We start from the raw sequence: 18,032 nt of genomic DNA on the forward strand, positions 1-18,032 counted from the left end.
TTTGGTTGTGAATAAAAGCTCAGACTCTCCAAACAGAGTCACAAACTACACCAGCAACTCAGGAGCGCTTGATTCAGTCTACTGGAGCAGCAGCAGGCAGGGGGGGTAGTGGAGGAGCACTTTCTTTAATGCCAGAGCTTTAAAATAATCCGACAGACTTCAAGTATGTGAACAGAAGAAGAGACGAGAGATCTGATATGAAATATGATCCGTGAGATAAATGAGCCCCGAGGACGTGATGGAGGAAAACCGACCAATCAGTGAGCAGGATTCAGTCCTTGTGATTTAAACTGATCCGGTGGGTTTAATGTTTGAGATCCATGAAACGTGTCTCGAGCAGCGTTTCCTTCTTCAAGGCCTCTGTGGGGGGCGCTTGTTTTATCCACCATTGGTGCAGCCGAGAGGGAACAAGGAAGACGTTTAACTGTAAGAACCGCTCACCTCCAACAGGAAGTAGAGAATATGAAATCGTGCCCCCGGCTCGTATCAAGCGCCCCTAAAAGACTTCATTCCCTGAACACGTCTACGGTTCTGTTTCGTCGGCCTCGATATGAAACGACACGCGGCAGGAGGACGACGACGACGTCACAGCCGAGCAGACTCACTCCAGAGAGTGTAGACGGCAACCAGACTGACGGCTTTGGAAAAAACGTGAGCAGAATGTTTTGTATGGTGCGTTGTACTTCAGACGCTGGAGTGCTTCAGACACTAGAGTGCTTCAGACACTAGAGTGCTTCAGACACTAGAGTGCTTCAGACACTAGAGTGCTTCAGACACTAGAGTGCTTCAGACACTAGAGTGCTTCAGACACTAGAGTACTTCAGACACTAGAGTACTTCAGACACTAGAGTGCTTCAGACACTAGAGTACTTCAGACACTAGAGTACTTCAGACACTAGAGTACTTCAGACACTAGAGTACTTCAGACACTAGAGTACTTCCCCGTCACTCATCTGCAGGTCGAGGAGCTAAAGACCTGAACTGGTTAAAATGTTCATCGAGTAACGAATGACATTTTATTTACGTTCACAATAAAATCCTCAGTTATAATAAAGTGATTCAAGAGTTTAAATGAGAACATTTTTATATCAAACGTTCTTTAATAAATGTCATTAGTCAGTTGAGCCTCTTTTTGTTTTTTAAACATTGAAGTGAATATTTCTCTGCATAAAAACACTGAAACGTTCTGAGATATCTGAAACAATCCTTCAGCCACCAACAGTAAAATAACACTAATATATAATAATAATAATAATATCAGTGGAGCATCTTCATCTGAATGCGATTTAGAATTCTAACGTCGTGTAGAATTGTTTATAAAAAGTAAATAATTGTGATTTAAAGAGCTGAACATCGTGACGTTATTAAATAGTTCTTATTGTTATTATTCATCCAAACACACCTGAGTAGGATATGTTGTATTACTGACAGTTCTGCTGTTGATTCATAACGCTTTTACTTTGTAGGAGCAGATCTTTAATATGTTAATATTAATGTGTTCGATAGACACGAGTCAGTAAATGTATGAATGGATGAAAGCTCGTCAGTGAGTTTGCCGCCTAACGATCTTTTATCTGAACAGTCTGAAGAAATAAAAAAATAAAAAGCTGAATAAAAAAAACCCCGGTTTATTCTGAAAGGTGGGCGGGACTAGTAGTCGGTGCTCACGGCCTCTGCGATGCGATTGGCCGGCTGTCCAGTCACAAGCTGCTGTCCTGCAGGAGCGGCTCGATGTCCTCCGCGTCACTGGTGGGCGTGGCCAGAGGGCCGGCGCTCTGAGCGTGTGCGGAGGAGGAGGCGCCGGTCTTGCAGGTCTTGACGTCGGCCGATCGGTGCTGATCGGGGATGAAGACGGCGACGAGGAGAGCGAATAGGACGGCACACGCTCCGAACAGGAAGGGAGGACCGGGGATCATCGACTTCTGCAGAGAGACGGAGATTATACTTTTATTTTGAAAAACACCTGTGCGTGTGTCTCTGTGTGTGTGTGTGTGTGTGTGTGTGCGTGTGTGTGTACCTCTGCTCTCTGTGGGGGTCTTCCTGCCACCGGCTGCATGTCGTTCAGCTCCACGTTGAAGAGGAAGAAGATGAAGCCGTACAGAGCCGGACCCAAACCGTTACAGAGACCTCTGATACCTGTGATCATCCCCTGGGCCACACCTGGACACACACACACACACACACACACACACCAGAAATCTTCAAAATAAAAACTATTGCAGAAAAATTGTCAGAACAACACAAAAGAGATGATTCCTGTTCTCCTTCTCACAGTCAGAGAGACATACAGACAGACAGACAGAGACAGACAGGTGACAGACAGACAGACAGAGACAGACCTTGCTGGTCAGATGATGCACAGTGTGACACCAGAGCAGAGACTGCTGGGAAAGTGATGGAGGACATGGCTGCTACTGTTCCTGCTGCCCACATCATCCTGAGACACAAACACACTGAGGTCAGACTATGATCCGTTACTAACAATGAATGTATAATAATAATAACATCATTTATATGAGGGTGGACTCACCAGGGCTCAGAGCCGAAGCCGTACCAGGCCAGCTGGAAGAGCTGGAAGCCCAGACCCAGAAGAACCGTGTTCTTATTACCTATGGTCCTCATGAGGACACTGAGGAACAGAGTCTGACACACACACACACACACACACACACACACACACACACACACACACACACACACACACACACACACACACACACACACACACACACACACACACACACACACACACACACACACACACACACACACACACACACACACACACACACACACACACACACACACACACACACACACGATGAACCAAGTCATACACAATCTATTCATCATTTCATCTTTGAACTCCATTCATATAAACAGCTATTTAACCTCTCAGAACACTGCTGCCTCGGTTAGTTAGTTAGTGTTGTTGTGACTTTGTTGGATCTGAACACTTTAAAACACTAAAGTCTCAACAACACAAACGCAGTACGAGATGGAGGAGCAGTGAGCAGCAGCTCCTGTGTTCTACAGGTAGAACCATGTTCATATGGAGATCAGAGTTAACAGCTTCAGTTCCTCATCATGAAGGTAAAGAGGAGAACACATCTAAATATAATAGAATTCTTTTCGGTGTCTGACATATCTAGATTACATTACACTGTATATGGAAATGTACTATATACACACAAGTACTACTTCCAGACTAAACTCACTGCTGTCCCTTTAAAGTCCAGCTGAACTCAAACTGCATGTTTTTTTGTCAAATCACTTCCTGCGTTCTGCTCTGACAATGAGAGATGTATATTAGGTATGTTTGTGTTGAACTGGAAACAGCCGGCTGGTTGTTTGTGTACCTGAGCGATGATGGAGAGGATTCCCACCATGGCGATGAAGGCAGCGATGGCTGCAGGAGTAAACTCAATCACCTGCAACACACGACGACAACATGATTCCGTCTGTCCGTGTGTGTGTGTGTGTGTGTGTGTGTGTGTGTGTGTGTGTGTGTGTGTGTGTGTGTGTGTGTGTGTGTGTGTGTGAGAGACCTGTCTCAGGTAGAGGAAGAAGCTGGAGTACTGTCCGGCCTCAGGTAGGTAGGACAGGAACACGGTGACACAGATCAGCAGCACTGTGGTGTCTTTCCCCACACGACGCAGAGACTGAACACACAACAATCAATCAGGAAGTAATTAAGACGAGGCAAGAGATCAAAAACATCACTGATCCATTCAACACCGTTATGAATACTTTGACTAAATCATGATGTTTATTCTCCCACCTCAAACCAGTACACTACTGAATGAAACATTGTAAACATGAGTTTATGGTCTCAATCTCTAGTTTCAAGTCTTCTTCAATACAGCATGATGTTCATTTAGTACATTATGGTCCATTTAGAGTCAAACAGACCATAAAGCAGGGGATGCTTTAGGGCGGGGCTACACGGTGATTGACAGGCCTCTACCAGAGACGTAAACAGCGTCTCTACGTCACTCCTCCTCAGTCCAGATATGGTCGCTTCAAAACGTCCACAAACCAAGGAGTGACGTCACCATGACGACATTCACTTCTTCCACACAGTCTGTGGTTTCAACACTACATTTAAAGGCACAATGAAGAAGACTCCTCGCTGTGTTTCTGAGCGTCCACCTCTATCAACATGTCCCTGTCTGTGAGACGGGGAGGAGGAGCCAACGTTGAATGTTGCGTTTAAAGACCACAACCTCTTAACGCATTTCTGGAAAACAGACCTAAATCCTCTGACCCCCGAAGAGATTCTTTCCTGAAGTTCATCCCAGAGAGCTCTGGGTCAGAGCTACTCTCTGCTGTAATTCATATTCTATATATATGTAACTGTGTGTTGAGCTGCCTGATATTAAGTGTTATTGGTGTAAAGCTACATGATGAGCCCGAGCGTGTCGTTTCCTCCGAGCTGCTGTGTGACCTCTGAACTCACGCTGAACGGGTCGGCCTGCTCCCAGGAGATGGGGAAGCCCCAGGACGTCCTCATCTTGTCCGGCAGAGACTCGGGAACCACGAAGAACACGAAGGCGATGTCGGCCACCGCGATCACCGTGGCCACCAGGACCACCAGGCTGTCGCCGTACTGAGCCGACAGGTAAGCACCGATGGCCGGACTCGTCACCAGGCTGGCTGCAAAGGTCGCTGAGACCTGGTGGTGGGGGGGGAGACGAAAGATTTAAACACCAGGACTTTAATGTTTGGTTCAGTGTGAACTCCTCACAATGAAGCTCTGTTTGTTTGTGTTTAGATTTTTATTTATTAAATTTAAATAATGTTTTAAACAGTTCATGTTATGTGACGCTGTGTTCGGGTCATTGTAGGTAAAGAATAATCAAACTACAGAGCTGGAGGAATATGTAATATTCAGATTAAAAGTAAAAATGTGTTTCTTCCCGTTGACAGTTTATTACTGCTGCAGTGGAACAACTGATCACATTACACTCTGTAATTAGATTCATCTCTCAGGAACTATCTCTGATGTCCTCCTCAGAACCATCACGTTATCATCAGCATCCACACTTTGAGACGATGATGTAACATAACGACAGGAAACACCACGGAGCAGCTCTGCAGAGCTCCATTATCCACCCACAGAGTCTCACAGTGAGAACAGACCAGAGCGCTCTGATCTGTGACCTCCTGTGGAGCGACCGACAGGCTGCGGGGGGGGGGGGGGGGGCGTGGGCGTGTAGTTACCAGGCCGTAGGCCGTGCTCCTCTCATGCTCCTCCGTGATGTCGGCCACGTAGGCGAAGATCACCGAGAAGGTCACGGCGAAGATCCCCGAGATGGAGATCAGAGCGAAGTACCACCTGCACACAGACAGGAAGCAGAGAACGTGACGTGGTTCATCTATAAACATCATGATGTGAGTTCTTATGGTGAAGGGATCATGTTGAGAGCAAATCATGTGATGTGTTGATGATGTTCACGTTCCGTGAGAACAGAGTCCGACGCATTTTTTAAATTTAATTTTTTTTATATATATATATATATATATATATATATATATATATATATATATATATATATATATACACATACACATACATATACACACACACACACACAGTTGTGTGAAAAAGTGTTTGCCCCCTTCCCGATTTCTTATTTTTTTGCATGTTTGTCACACTTAAATGTTTCAGATCATCAAACAAATTTAAATATTAGACAAAGATAACACAAGTAAACACAAAATGCAGTTTTTAAATGAAGGTTTTTATTATTAAGGAGGAAAAAAAATCCAAACCTACATGGCCCTGTGTGAAAAAGTGATTGCCCCCTAAACCTAATAACTGGTTGGGCCACCCTTAGCAGCAACAACTGCAATCAAGCGTTTGCGATAACTGGCAATGAGTCTTTTACAGCGCTGTAGAGGAATTCTGGCCCACTCATCTTTGCAGAATTGTTGTAATTCAGCCACATTGGAGGGTTTTCGAGCATGAACCGCCTTTTTAAGGTCATGCCACAGCATCTCAATCGGATTCAGGTCGGGACTTTGACTAGGCCACTCCAAAGTCTTCATTTTGTTTTTCTTAAGCCATTCAGAGGTGGACTTGCTGGTGTGTTTTGGATCATTGTCCTGCTGCAGAACCCAAGTGCGCTTCAGCTTGATGTCACGAACAGATGGCCGGACATTCTCCTTCAGGATTTTCTGGTAGACAGCAGAATTCATGGTTCCATTTACCACAGCAAGTCTTCCAGGTCCTGAAGCAGCAAAACAGCCCCAGACCATCACACTACCACCACCATATTTTACTGTTGGTATGTTCCTTTTCTGAAATGCCGTGTTACTTTTACGCCAGATGTAATGAGACATACACCTTCCAAAAAGTTCAACTTTTGTCTCGTCAGTCCACAGAGTATTTTCCCAAAAGTCTTGGGGATCATCAAGATGTTTTCTGGCAAAACTGAGACGAGCCTTTATGTTCTTTTTGCTCAGCAGTGGTTTTCGTCTTGGAACTCTGCCATGCAGGCCATTTTTGCCCAGTCTCTTTCTTATGGTGGAGTCATGAACACTGACCTTAATTGAGGCAAGTGAGGCCTGCAGTTCTTTGGAAGTTGTTCTGGGGTCTTTTGTGACCTCTTGGATGAGCCGTCGCTGCGCTCTTGGGGTAATTGTGGTCGGCCGGCCACTCCTGGGAAGGTTCACCACTGTTCCATGTTTTCGCCATTTGTGGATAATGGCTCTCACTGTGGTTCGCTGGAGTCCCAAAGCTTTAGAAATGGCTTTGTAACCTTTTCCAGACTGATAGATCTCAATTACTTTGTTTCTCATTTGTTCCTGAATTTCTTTGGATCGCAGCATGATGTCTAGCTTTTGAGGATCTTTTGGTCTACCTCACTTTGTCAGGCAGGTCCTATTTAAGTGATTTCTTGATTGAGAACAGGTGTGGCAGTAATCAGGCCTGGGTGTGGCTAGAGAAATTGAACTCAGCTTTCCAAAGATGTGATAAACCACAGTTAATTTATGTTTTAACAGGGGGGGGGCAATCACTTTTTCACACAGGGCCATGTAGGTTTGGATTTTTTTCCCCCTTAATAATAAAAACCTTCATTTAAAAACTGCATTTTGTGTTTACTTGTGTTATCTTTGTCTAATATTTAAATTTGTTTGATGATCTGAAACATTTAAGTGTGACAAACATGCAAAAAAATAAGAAATCGGGAAGGGGGCAAACACTTTTTCACACAACTGTATATATATATATATATATTCTAATTTTCTGAGATACTGAATTTGGGATTTTCCTTAGTTGTCAGTTATAATCATCAAAATTAAAAGAAATAAACATTTGAAATATATCAGTCTGTGTGTAATGAATGAATATAATAGACAAGTTTCACTTTTTGAATGGAATTAGTGAAATAAATCAACTTTTTGATGATATTCTAATTATATGACCAGCACCTGTATATATACACACACACACATACACATGTGTGTTTGAATGTATGAAAGAGTGAAGTCTTGAACAGAGAACACGTTGATCCTCAGACGCTCACATGTTCATGTGACCGTTCAAACTCTCAGAGAACAGAACAGAGCTGCTACTGACCGCTGCTTCACTATGGATCACTTCATTCTATCAAACATCTGGAAACATCTGGACCTTTCTCAAACATATAACATTGTTGTCATTAATGTGACGGTTGCAGCTCTTTATCAGACTCAAAGTCACTGCAGGCCTCAAATCCACACTACAAAGAACAAACATCTAAAATCACATGATTGTGAACTTTGAGACCAACAACATCTTAGTTTTATTAACACCAGCCGTCCTCAGAGCGTTTCATTCTCCACTTTAAAGGATGTTAATCTGAATATCTCTGAGACAAACTAGAGACGTGAAGACTTCTTCTGAAACAGGTTATTTGAAGGAAAAGAAACGTAAAGAACCTCCGAAGAATAAAACGTTTTAATGCAAAACAAGTATTTGACCTTAATGTTGAGACAACAACATCAGCAACACCTGTTATTTATGGTGAGTAAACCGGATAGTCGAGGCTCATGTCGTTTGTTTTTCTTTGGAGAAACTGTCACATGATCGGAGCTCGACGAATCAGGAAAGGACACGTCATGACAGGAAGTGAATGTAGTGATCTACTGCCTCGTTTTCAAACGTCTCCGTTTTAAAGGTCTGAAACGCTGCGTGGTCTCTGGACGTAAACGTAGTGAAGGTTATGTGATTTAAAACAATAGGCGTCAGTGTGGGCGGAGCCATAGACACACTGGTTTTAAAACAATAGAAGGCCAGTGTGGGCGGAACCATAGACACACTGGATATAAAACAATAGAAGGTGTCAGTGTGGGCGATGTTCTCACCAGGGGCTGATCCTCATGAAGGGGATCGGGGCGCAGGTGAAGAACACCGTCATCAGGAGGAACGACTTCCTGCCCCAGATGTCCGACAGAGCACCAATCAGAGGAGCCGACAGAAACGACAGGAAGCCCTGAAACAGGAAGACAAACGCACACAAAAAATGTGAGAAAATGTAAACATTTAAGAGTCAAAATAGTCATGAGTTGATTTTATCCTGAAGAGCTGTAACAACTTATTCATCAAAAGAAAAATATTCAAAACTATTTTCATCATTTTCAGCAAAAGTCCCAACAAATAATCCTCAAATGGACCACCTGAACCACCAGGACCACCTGAACCACCTGAGCCACCGGCTAATCCGAGACGTCATGACACCAGAAAATGTAGTCGTCATAGCAGTGATAAAAAACTAAAAGAACACAATAAATCCTGGACTTCAACATACCTTTCTTTCTTTTTTATAGTTTGCATTCTGGTTGGTGCTAAATGTATTAATCACGAATGAGCCGCCTCAAGTTTCTCTCCAAACAAACTAATGTTACATGTGAACTCATCATTTACATCCACTCAATACTCATTTTACTGAGCAGAGCTTGAACGGCTCATTATGGAACCCAATGAAACCTCTGTTAGCGTTAGCTCTTCATTTAGTCCAGCAGGACTGTGCTGCCCACCAGCTGCTAACAGCTAACGTTAACTGGCTCTCCTCCTGCCAACAGCTAACGTTAACTGGCTCTCCTCCTGCCGACAGCTAACGTTAACTGGCTCTCCTCCTGCCGACAGCTAATGTTAACTAGCTCTCCTCCTGCCGACAGCTAACGTTAACTGGCTCTCCTCCTGCCGACAGCTAATGTTAACTAGCTCTCCTCCTGCCGACAGCTAACGTTAACTGGCTCTCCTCCTGCCGACAGCTAATGTTAACTGGCTCTCCTCCTGCCGACAGCTAACGTTAACTAGCTCTCCTCCTGCTAACAGCTAACGTTAACTAGCTCTCCTCCTGCCAACAGCTAACGTTAACTAGCTCTCCTCCTGCCAACAGCTAACGTTAACTGGCTCTCCTCCTGCCAACAGCTAACGTTAACTGGCTCTCCTCCTGCCGACAGCTCACGTTAACTGGCTCTCCTCCTGCCGACAGCTAACGTTAACTAGCTCTCCTCCTGCCGACAGCTAACGTTAACTAGCTCTCCTCCTGCCGACAGCTAACGTTAACTAGCTCTCCTCCTGCCAACAGCTAACGTTAACTGGCTCTCCTCCTGCCAACAGCTAACGTTAACTAGCTCTCCTCCTGCTAACGTTAACTAGCTCTCCTCCTGCTAACAGCTAACGTTAACTAGCTCTCCTCCTGCCAACAGCTAACGTTAACTAGCTCTCCTCCTGCTAACAGCTAACGTTAACTGGCTCTCCTCCTGCTAACGTTAACTAGCTCTCCTCCTTCCAACAGCTAACGTTAACTAGCTCTCCTCCTGCCAACAGCTAATGTTAACTAGCTCTCCTCCTGCCAACAGCTAATGTTAACTAGCTCTCCTCCTGCTAACAGCTAACGTTAACTAGCTCTCCTCCTGCTAACAGCTAACGTTAACTAGCTCTCCTCCTGCCAACAGCTAACGTTAACTAGCTCTCCTCCTGCTAACAGCTAACGTTAACTAGCTCTCCTCCTGCTAACAGCCAACAGCTAACGTTAACTAGCTCTCCTCCTGCTAACAGCTAACGTTAACTAGCTCTCCTCCTGCTAACAGCCAACAGCTAACGTTAACTAGCTCTCCTCCTGCCAACAGCTAACGTTAACTAGCTCTCCTCCTGCTAACAGCCAACAGCTAACGTTAACTAGCTCTCCTCCTGCTAACAGCTAACGTTAACTAGCTCTCCTCTTGCTAACAGCTAACCTGCAGTACCTGCTGTACTGCAGAAAAACAAGTACTGTCATATTCAGATTTTTAGGATCTACTTGGTCCCCAAGTATTGGTTCTCGTGACTCAGATGACCTCATCAGTAGGGACACAGCAGTGAAAAACATCTGTAAAACCGTCTCATCAAACTGCTTGGTTACTGACGTTGTTCATGACGTGACCGATGAGACAGTGAGGTTTACAGATGTGAGAAGTGGGACACAGAGAGCTCTGGTATCAGGATCAGGAGGTGTATCTCTGCTAATGCCTGACAGCAGCTCTGGTTCTCCACTTTATATCTAAATGTTGGACTCTGTGGTGGACCTGGTAGAGGCTCCACGTAGCAGAAACACTGTATTCACGTCTCTACAGCCAACACATGCTAGTAATGATCTTTACATCTCAGCACCACTGGTTAGTAACTCTACTCTCCTGGTGATATGTGCTGTGATACGACTGTTGTATTTAATGTGTGATGAGTGACAGACGTCTGACCTTCACACCGTGAACCAGGCCGTTCATCAGGAACGTGTGCTGAGGAAACGTCTCATGGAGGACCTGAAACCACAAACACAGCTCAGTACATCTAAAAATACATCAATGAAATATATATATATATATATATATATATATATATATATATATATATATATATATATATATATATATATATAAATAAATTAGTGCTGGGCAACGATTACAATGTTTAATCGCAATTAATCTCATTGTTATGCGCAAAGTTCAATAATGAATTCAAAAGTAATGTATTGCACACTTTTATTTTGAAAGTACTGCTATATGAACAAAAGGTCAATAACATTTGGTTTGTAAACACTTTAAACACATCGGGGCCCAGTTCCTCGTATGTGGTTCAACTAAGTCGATCAAATGTCCTGTTAGCAGCTTAAATTAACGAGATGATTGATGTCAGGCTATCTGGGTTTCTCCAAGGCTGATCCTCTCAAACAGTCTCGTTAATTGGAACCAGACGATCAGGATCAGGATAATTGCGCGTGCCGGTCCTACTTCAAAAGGGGGAAGCGTCGATCACCGAAACCATGATTTTCTAACAGTACAATGTTAAATAAAGTCAAAGAAAGAGCCTCTTTTTACTCCGCTGACAAGCAGGAGATTACATTACATTACAGTCATTTAGCAGACGCTTTTATCCAAAGCGACTTACAATTCAGATTCTATCACATTTCTACACCGTATAGGCACAGCTACGGGAGCAGTTTTGGGGTTAAGTGCCTTGCTCAAGGACACATCGACATGCGACTAGCAGAGAGCCGGGGATCGAACCGCCGACCCTCTGATTGAAGAACGGCCCTGCTATCCACTTAGCCACAGTCGCCCGATGATGATCATGAAATGATCATCATGAGATGATCATGAACGCATATGAGGAATTCAAGACCATAATCACGGCAAAATCTAACACCTCCACCGCTGTGAGGGCTAGACAAGAAGCACGCAGAATATCACAGACAAGTTAAATGCGTAAGTGTTGTAAATGTATCGGCTCATTTTAATGCCTCATCACCCCAATCAATCAGATGATATGTCTTTAAATGTGACTGCTGGCAGTAGGCTTCATGAATGCATCATCCAATGAGATCTATAGCGACAATAATGATCTCAACTCTTTCAGAATAAGATAAAAACAAGCCCAAAGAGGATCTAACTGATACTCATTAATATGAGGATATATGTACTGTATGCCCTCATGTATCATGTACTATATATGTGTATATACATGTATGTGTAGATTACCATATAGAACTAGCAGTTTGAATCTGTGTGTGGGCGGATCAGTGTGTGTGTGTGTGTGTTATTCATCATCAGACATTCAATCAACTGAAGCAGTGAAGATAAATAGTGTGATTCTCTCTGTTCTTATCATGAGTCCACCTTCATCATGTTCTACAGTAATGATATGCTGGTGTACTAATAACACTGTCATATCATTATGAGTGCTTTAACCCTCATGTATGCAACGCAGCCATCAAGAGGACATGAGAGCAAGTAAACACTAACACACACACATTACTCAGAATGCTGAGTCAGTACAATATGTGCCGTGGTGATGTAATGAACACATCCATAAGTTTATTAAGCGCTAAATAAACTTCACCAACAGCACGGCATGCAGCGGCTTTCCCCATGTTCTCCGCATCGCCGACACTGAACAACAATGTACCACTCGCAGAACAGCTCAAGGCTGCATCCAGTGTGTGAGAGTCAATGCTCGGCTGCAGCGTGTGGTGTTCAATGTATGCTCCAGAAGGTCTGTAAATAAATGATTCCTTGTGGGCAGAATGGATAGCGCTCGTATAGGAAGTCATCATGATGTGATAACGGATCTTGGCGATGTGGAAGAACTCTCTCCCTATAAAACGCTAATCTAACTAATATCCTCCTTCATCAGTGGATCTCTGAGGAAGGGAGCTGTACATTAATGCAATAGAGGCTTCTTAGTTTGCTCAGCTGGTTTTAATGGATCACCGTGTGTCTCACTTTACATGCATTTCCGGAACTCCCGTATAACCCCCGGTAGATGCGCAAGCGCATTAGACTACCGTATATGACAGGAGCTGCCATGTTTTCCGGGGGAGTGGCAGCTTATCCAGCTACCTTCAGTTAGCCTGCGCTGGAGCAGCTTCAAGCTTATGGATGTGTTGCCACGGTGATTTTGCCAAAATTGCTTCGTGTAACCGAAAAGCCTGATCTACGTCATCTTATCCTGAAAAGTATCCGGCTAACTCAGTTAGCCACGTACGAGGAACGGGGCCCTGGTTGTTGTTAGCAGCAGTATTCCCTTTACACAGCAGCAGTTATAACACAGTTATAATGATTCTGATCATAGATATTCAGCCGGTGTTTCAACTTTATCTTCATGTGTGTAAGAGATGATATTTAAATATACTTCTTGAAAACTGTAAACCTATCTACGTCATGTTTTTATGTTTGTTAGATTCTCAGTAGTGATACTAAATGATGCTTATTATACATATTACAAACAAAAACATTTTAAAAACTCTAAAACAATCCATCCATCCATCCATCCATCCATTATCCTCCTCTTATCCGGGGTCGGGTCGCGGTGGCAGCAGCCCAGCAGGCTGACCCAGACCTCCCTCTCACCGGCAACATGTTCCAGCTCATTCTGGGGGATCCCGAGGCGTTCCCAGGCCAGCTGGGAGATGTAATCCCTCCAGCGTGTTCTGGGTCTTCCCCGGGGTCTCTTCCCAGTTGGACGTGCCTGGAAAACCTCCAGTGGGAGGCGTCCAGGAGGCATCCTAATTAGATGCCCGAACCACCTCAGCTGACTCCTTTCGACGCGAAGGAGTAGCGGCTCGACTCCAAGCTCCCTCCTGATGACCGAGCTCCTTACCCTATCTCTAAGGCTGAGCCCGGCCACCCTACGGAGGAAGCTCATTTCGGCCGCTTGTAGCCGCGACCTTGTCCTTTCGGTCACGACCCAGAGTTCGTGACCATAGCTGAGGGTAGGAACGTAGACCGAGTGGTAAATTGAGAGCTTTGCCTTCCGGCTCAGCTCCCTCTTCACCAAGACGGTCCGGTGCAGCGCCTGCTTTACTGCTGCAGCCGCACCGATCCGTCTGTCGATCTAAAACAATCATTTAAATGAATCATTTATTTTTTGCTTTTCTTGGTATTTAGGTCAGACACATGTGCAACGCTGATTACCGTAATATGTGTGGTATTTGTTATAAATGTACGTTGGTACATAGAGGGTGATAAGAAGCTGTACATGGAGGGGCTTAGGACCCAGGGGAGTGTTGGTGAAAGCGTGAACCTGTAGTCTGTATCGTGGCAGTAACCTGCACGAGGAAGTTATGCTCATACAGAGTTGAGTTAAGAGCAGTTTGTTCTCACGTGCTTATATGTTCATTTAAAAACACGAAAATATGTATTTTGATATTGTCACGATCCGGTAACGTGTGTGCGTGTGTGTGTGTGTGTGAGAGAGACAGGAGGGACCGACGGTGACTGAATGAAGAGGGGTTCCAGACCGGGCGTGTCACCGGGTGACACGCGTTAACGCTAGGGGTGGGAATCACCAGAGATCCCGCGATACGATATTATCACGATACTGCGATATTCTGAGTATTGCGATAACATAGGCCTATATTGCGATTTATTACTTTTTTCAACTTCAAATGATGTCCCCAAAGGAAAACTGTGTCAACATGTTTTATCTAATAAGATAAAGTTTTCAGTCTGTTCATCTCACTTCAATCATTTTGATTGCAGCAGAATATGATTGTCAAGCTGACAGACTGACCAACAATGTGATAAATGTTGCATGAACCTGACAAACTGAACTGTTTGTATTACTACATAGTCCAACTTAACTGAATGCAAACGTGTGGACTCAGTATATGAACTATAACTTATATAAGTAGGATATAAGAGTTATATAACTCAGTATAACTTGCGATGCGTGGACGTCGAGGGCAGAGAGACAGTTATGCGCTGCACTCTCCCCATGAGTCTGGCTGCTGTTGGCAGATTTAACCCCGTTGTGAGGCCAGATGTCTATCTTTGTTTTGACCAACTTCCTACCAATCACACTCACCCGGGACCTTTGCTGACCTCACCAGAAAACAAGTCAGCACCATCTAGTGGACTGAAAAAGCAATTGATTTGATTTTTCTAGCAATTTTTTTTTTCTTTTCTTTAAAATAGTTTATATAATAAAAGATCGATACTTGGCGTCCGTGTATCGATACAATATCGCCACACAAAATATCGCGATACTATGCTGTATCGATTTTCTATGTTCGTGTCTCATGTGACATCAAACGTGTGTAAAAGGTAGAAAGTAAACTTTATTCAGGAATAAAACGATCGTCTCTTAAACTTCACCAGTTTGTGCTTTCCTGTCTCAGACTATAATAAACTGTGAGGTGGTTTTAGTGGATCTGCTCCTCAAACTGGACTTCATCTGGTCTGTTAGAGGTTTCCACAGAGAGCTGGTTGAATATGTTAACATTAGAAACAGATGAGTTCAGATAAACTACGAGACAATCATCAGTGTGACCTCTGAGACGTCTGTTGGTCCATTAGTTCGGTTGGTTTGCTCTCAGTCCAGGAACATCTATTTGGTGGTTTTTGAAGCTCTCTTTCATGCTGAATGATTAAATGAACTCATCGATTAGTCGACTAAAGTCTTTGCTCGAGGACAGCTTCAGTCTTTTTTACTCTCCTGTGAATTCATAACATATTAATCTTCTACTTGTTGTAAACTTACTTGGTCTTTTGTTGTATTTGTCTGAAAGTGGCTACAGACACAAAGCTAAACCTTTCATTGAGTACTTAACCTTGAATACAAGAAGAAGGGATTGTTTGTATGAAATATGAAAAGGACAGTCAACACATGTGTTCACAGAGAGACATGTGACCAGCTGACTGGAGGACCTTCTACTTCATGAAGCCGTGTGTGTGTGTGTGTGTGTGTGTGTCTGTGTGTGTACTCACGGTCAGCATGGGCGTGGTCAGCAGCCCCCAGGCGAAGAACTCCAGGAAGATCACCACCACGGCGTGAGTCACTGTGGCTCGGCCTCGTTGCTGCAGAGAGAAGAAGAACATTAAGTATTCATCTGAGGGATGAGTCCACTTCCTGTTGAGTCCTCCATCCTCTGATACCTCCAACCGGACCGCTCACAAAGATCTCCAACGGTTCTTCTCTTTCAGTTCATCCAGAAGGTTTCTCTTGTAGTTCTTCATTTAATATACTGGATAAGACATTTAAAAAGCTACAGAAGCTAAACCTGCAGTGATGATTGATTTTCAGGTTAAACTTTTAAACAGTTCAAAGTTGAATCTGGTATTTCTGTCTAAGCAGGTTAATGGAGACGTTTCTGTCCAAAACGACAAGAAGTTACACTAAACAATCAGCTGAAATTTCAGCGTTGTCGTGTTTGTTAGAGTCACATCTGAACTACAGAATAAACCTCGACTTAAAAAACAATCTCCCAAATAACTCCTCAGACAGCTGTGTGACATCACAGGTAACATCAGGACATGCTGACATCAGCAGTTAGTCTGTTTCAGTAGAAAGTAGAAAGTAAAGTAATCTACGTGTTTGCATTGATCTCTGCAGACCAAACTGAAATCTGTCACGTGTGTGAAGTCAAAAAGAAACTAAGCGGCTCTATTTCAGAGCTGCAACCACTGGAACAAGTTTCACACAAACAATCTGATCGCTGATGCTTTTCTCTGTAACTTTATTCACTATGTTTATGTTTTTATCAGGGACAGAGCACATTAATCAACATTTCTGTTTCCATCTCAATGTAAATGTGAGTTATCTCTGTGGGCTGGTTATAATCAATACGATGCTACAGCAAACACTGTACTTCACAATGATGACACAATACAGTTTAATCAATCAATACAGCACAAAGCGAGCAGATGCGTAAAAACAATGAGAGCAATTATAAGGAAATATGATTAATTCTGCTGGTAGGACAAAACAAGACATTTAAAAAGTTGATTAATCAAATAAATGCCAGATTACAAACTATGAATGTCATGTGAGCAGCAACCCGAGGAGCTGAATCTCACAACAAATAGTCCTGAGAAAGTAATTTAACTTACTGACATTCACATGATGCGTTCACTGACCCATGTGTCTCACTTTATGAGCTCATACAACACAGTAGAGGTACACAGAGAACTGCCCCGTTTTAAATGCTAAATGCTAACATTCATGCTATGGAGGAAACCACTACATGAGAATCTATCAGAAGAAAAAAAAATCCTCTTTAAAAACACATCAAACACTGTTCAGTCATGTTGTTTACTTTGTCAACAAACACTGAGAACAAACTGGTTTCAGTTCACATCTGAACTTAATTTCTCTGGTGTTCTGACCCGTTAAACAGCTAACTAACTCGTTGTTAACGTTCACCTTAAGTAAACAGCTGCTAGCTTAGCTAGAATAACTAGTTAGCTAGCTTAAGTAGAGTTAGCTAACTAGTTATTAACGTTCACCTGAAAAAAATTATATATATATATATATATATATATATATATATATATATATATACATATACACATACATACATACATATACACATACACATTACACTAAACAGTAGTGTAAACTACTGTTTAGCTAGCTAGTAGCACTTCATTTACAGCTAGCTAACAGCCATGACAGCACATTCCAACTGCTGTCAACTGATTAGCTTCATGTTAGCTGTTAGCTAGGTTAGCTGTTGCTAACCAGCCGATGCTAAGCGCTCCTCTCACCGGGCTCCGGCCCAACATGATGTCGTTGGCCTCCTCGATGGCGGTGGTTTTCTCCCGGTTCATCTCACATCTTTCCGTAACGATCTTCACATCCAGTCCCCGTGTCTCGGCATCCTCCGGAGGGTTCTCCGTCTCTTCCAGGGCGAATTATAGCTAGCTTAGCGTTAGCTTACGTGTCTATCGCTATCATGGACTTTTATAACGGCAGTAACTAAAGCAGCTCGTCGGCTTTTTACCCCCCCCCCACAAAATACAACATTCCTCCGCTCTGATTGTAATGTAACAGTTTGTCACCATGTTTTATTTACCGACGTTCCCCGGTAAACCGTTCGTCTGACACTCTTTAAACGCGTTTAAACACCGCCCTTACGGGTGTACCGGCTCTGGTACAAAAAACGAACGCCTTTTCCTCTAACCAAAACACTTCTTCTTTGAGGTTTATTGGCGGTTGGCAAACAATGAATTGGTGCATTACCACCACCAACTGGTCTGGAGTGTAGCTCAAGATGTCTAGT

The 18,032-nt window shown here is 43.4% G+C and overlaps 1 protein-coding gene across 1 annotated transcript in view; it reads right to left on the minus strand.

Moving 5' to 3' along the window:
* The window catches only part of slc71a2b (solute carrier family 71 member 2b), a 19,170-nt gene extending 1,182 nt beyond the window's left edge, over positions 1-17,988 (minus strand). The window contains exons 1-12 of the mRNA XM_076082413.1: positions 17,518-17,988; positions 15,739-15,828; positions 10,732-10,794; positions 8,353-8,480; positions 5,224-5,338; positions 4,460-4,675; positions 3,549-3,662; positions 3,360-3,431; positions 2,531-2,643; positions 2,340-2,437; positions 2,018-2,160; positions 1-1,922 (exon numbers count right to left, since the gene is read on the minus strand). The exon at positions 1-1,922 is cut by the window's left edge and continues 1,182 nt beyond it. Of these exons, the coding sequence (XP_075938528.1) occupies positions 1,701-1,922; positions 2,018-2,160; positions 2,340-2,437; positions 2,531-2,643; positions 3,360-3,431; positions 3,549-3,662; positions 4,460-4,675; positions 5,224-5,338; positions 8,353-8,480; positions 10,732-10,794; positions 15,739-15,828; positions 17,518-17,580 (1,437 nt within the window). The 5' untranslated portion in view covers positions 17,581-17,988 and the 3' untranslated portion in view covers positions 1-1,700. The remainder of the gene's footprint in view (positions 1,923-2,017; positions 2,161-2,339; positions 2,438-2,530; positions 2,644-3,359; positions 3,432-3,548; positions 3,663-4,459; positions 4,676-5,223; positions 5,339-8,352; positions 8,481-10,731; positions 10,795-15,738; positions 15,829-17,517) is intronic.
* Positions 17,989-18,032: the final 44 nt, after the last annotated feature.

The sequence above is a fragment of the Anarhichas minor genome, unplaced genomic scaffold, assembly GCF_050575085.1.
Source record: "Anarhichas minor isolate MPS153535 unplaced genomic scaffold, ASM5057508v1 ptg000095l, whole genome shotgun sequence".
NCBI classification, from domain to species: domain Eukaryota; kingdom Metazoa; phylum Chordata; class Actinopteri; order Perciformes; family Anarhichadidae; genus Anarhichas; species Anarhichas minor.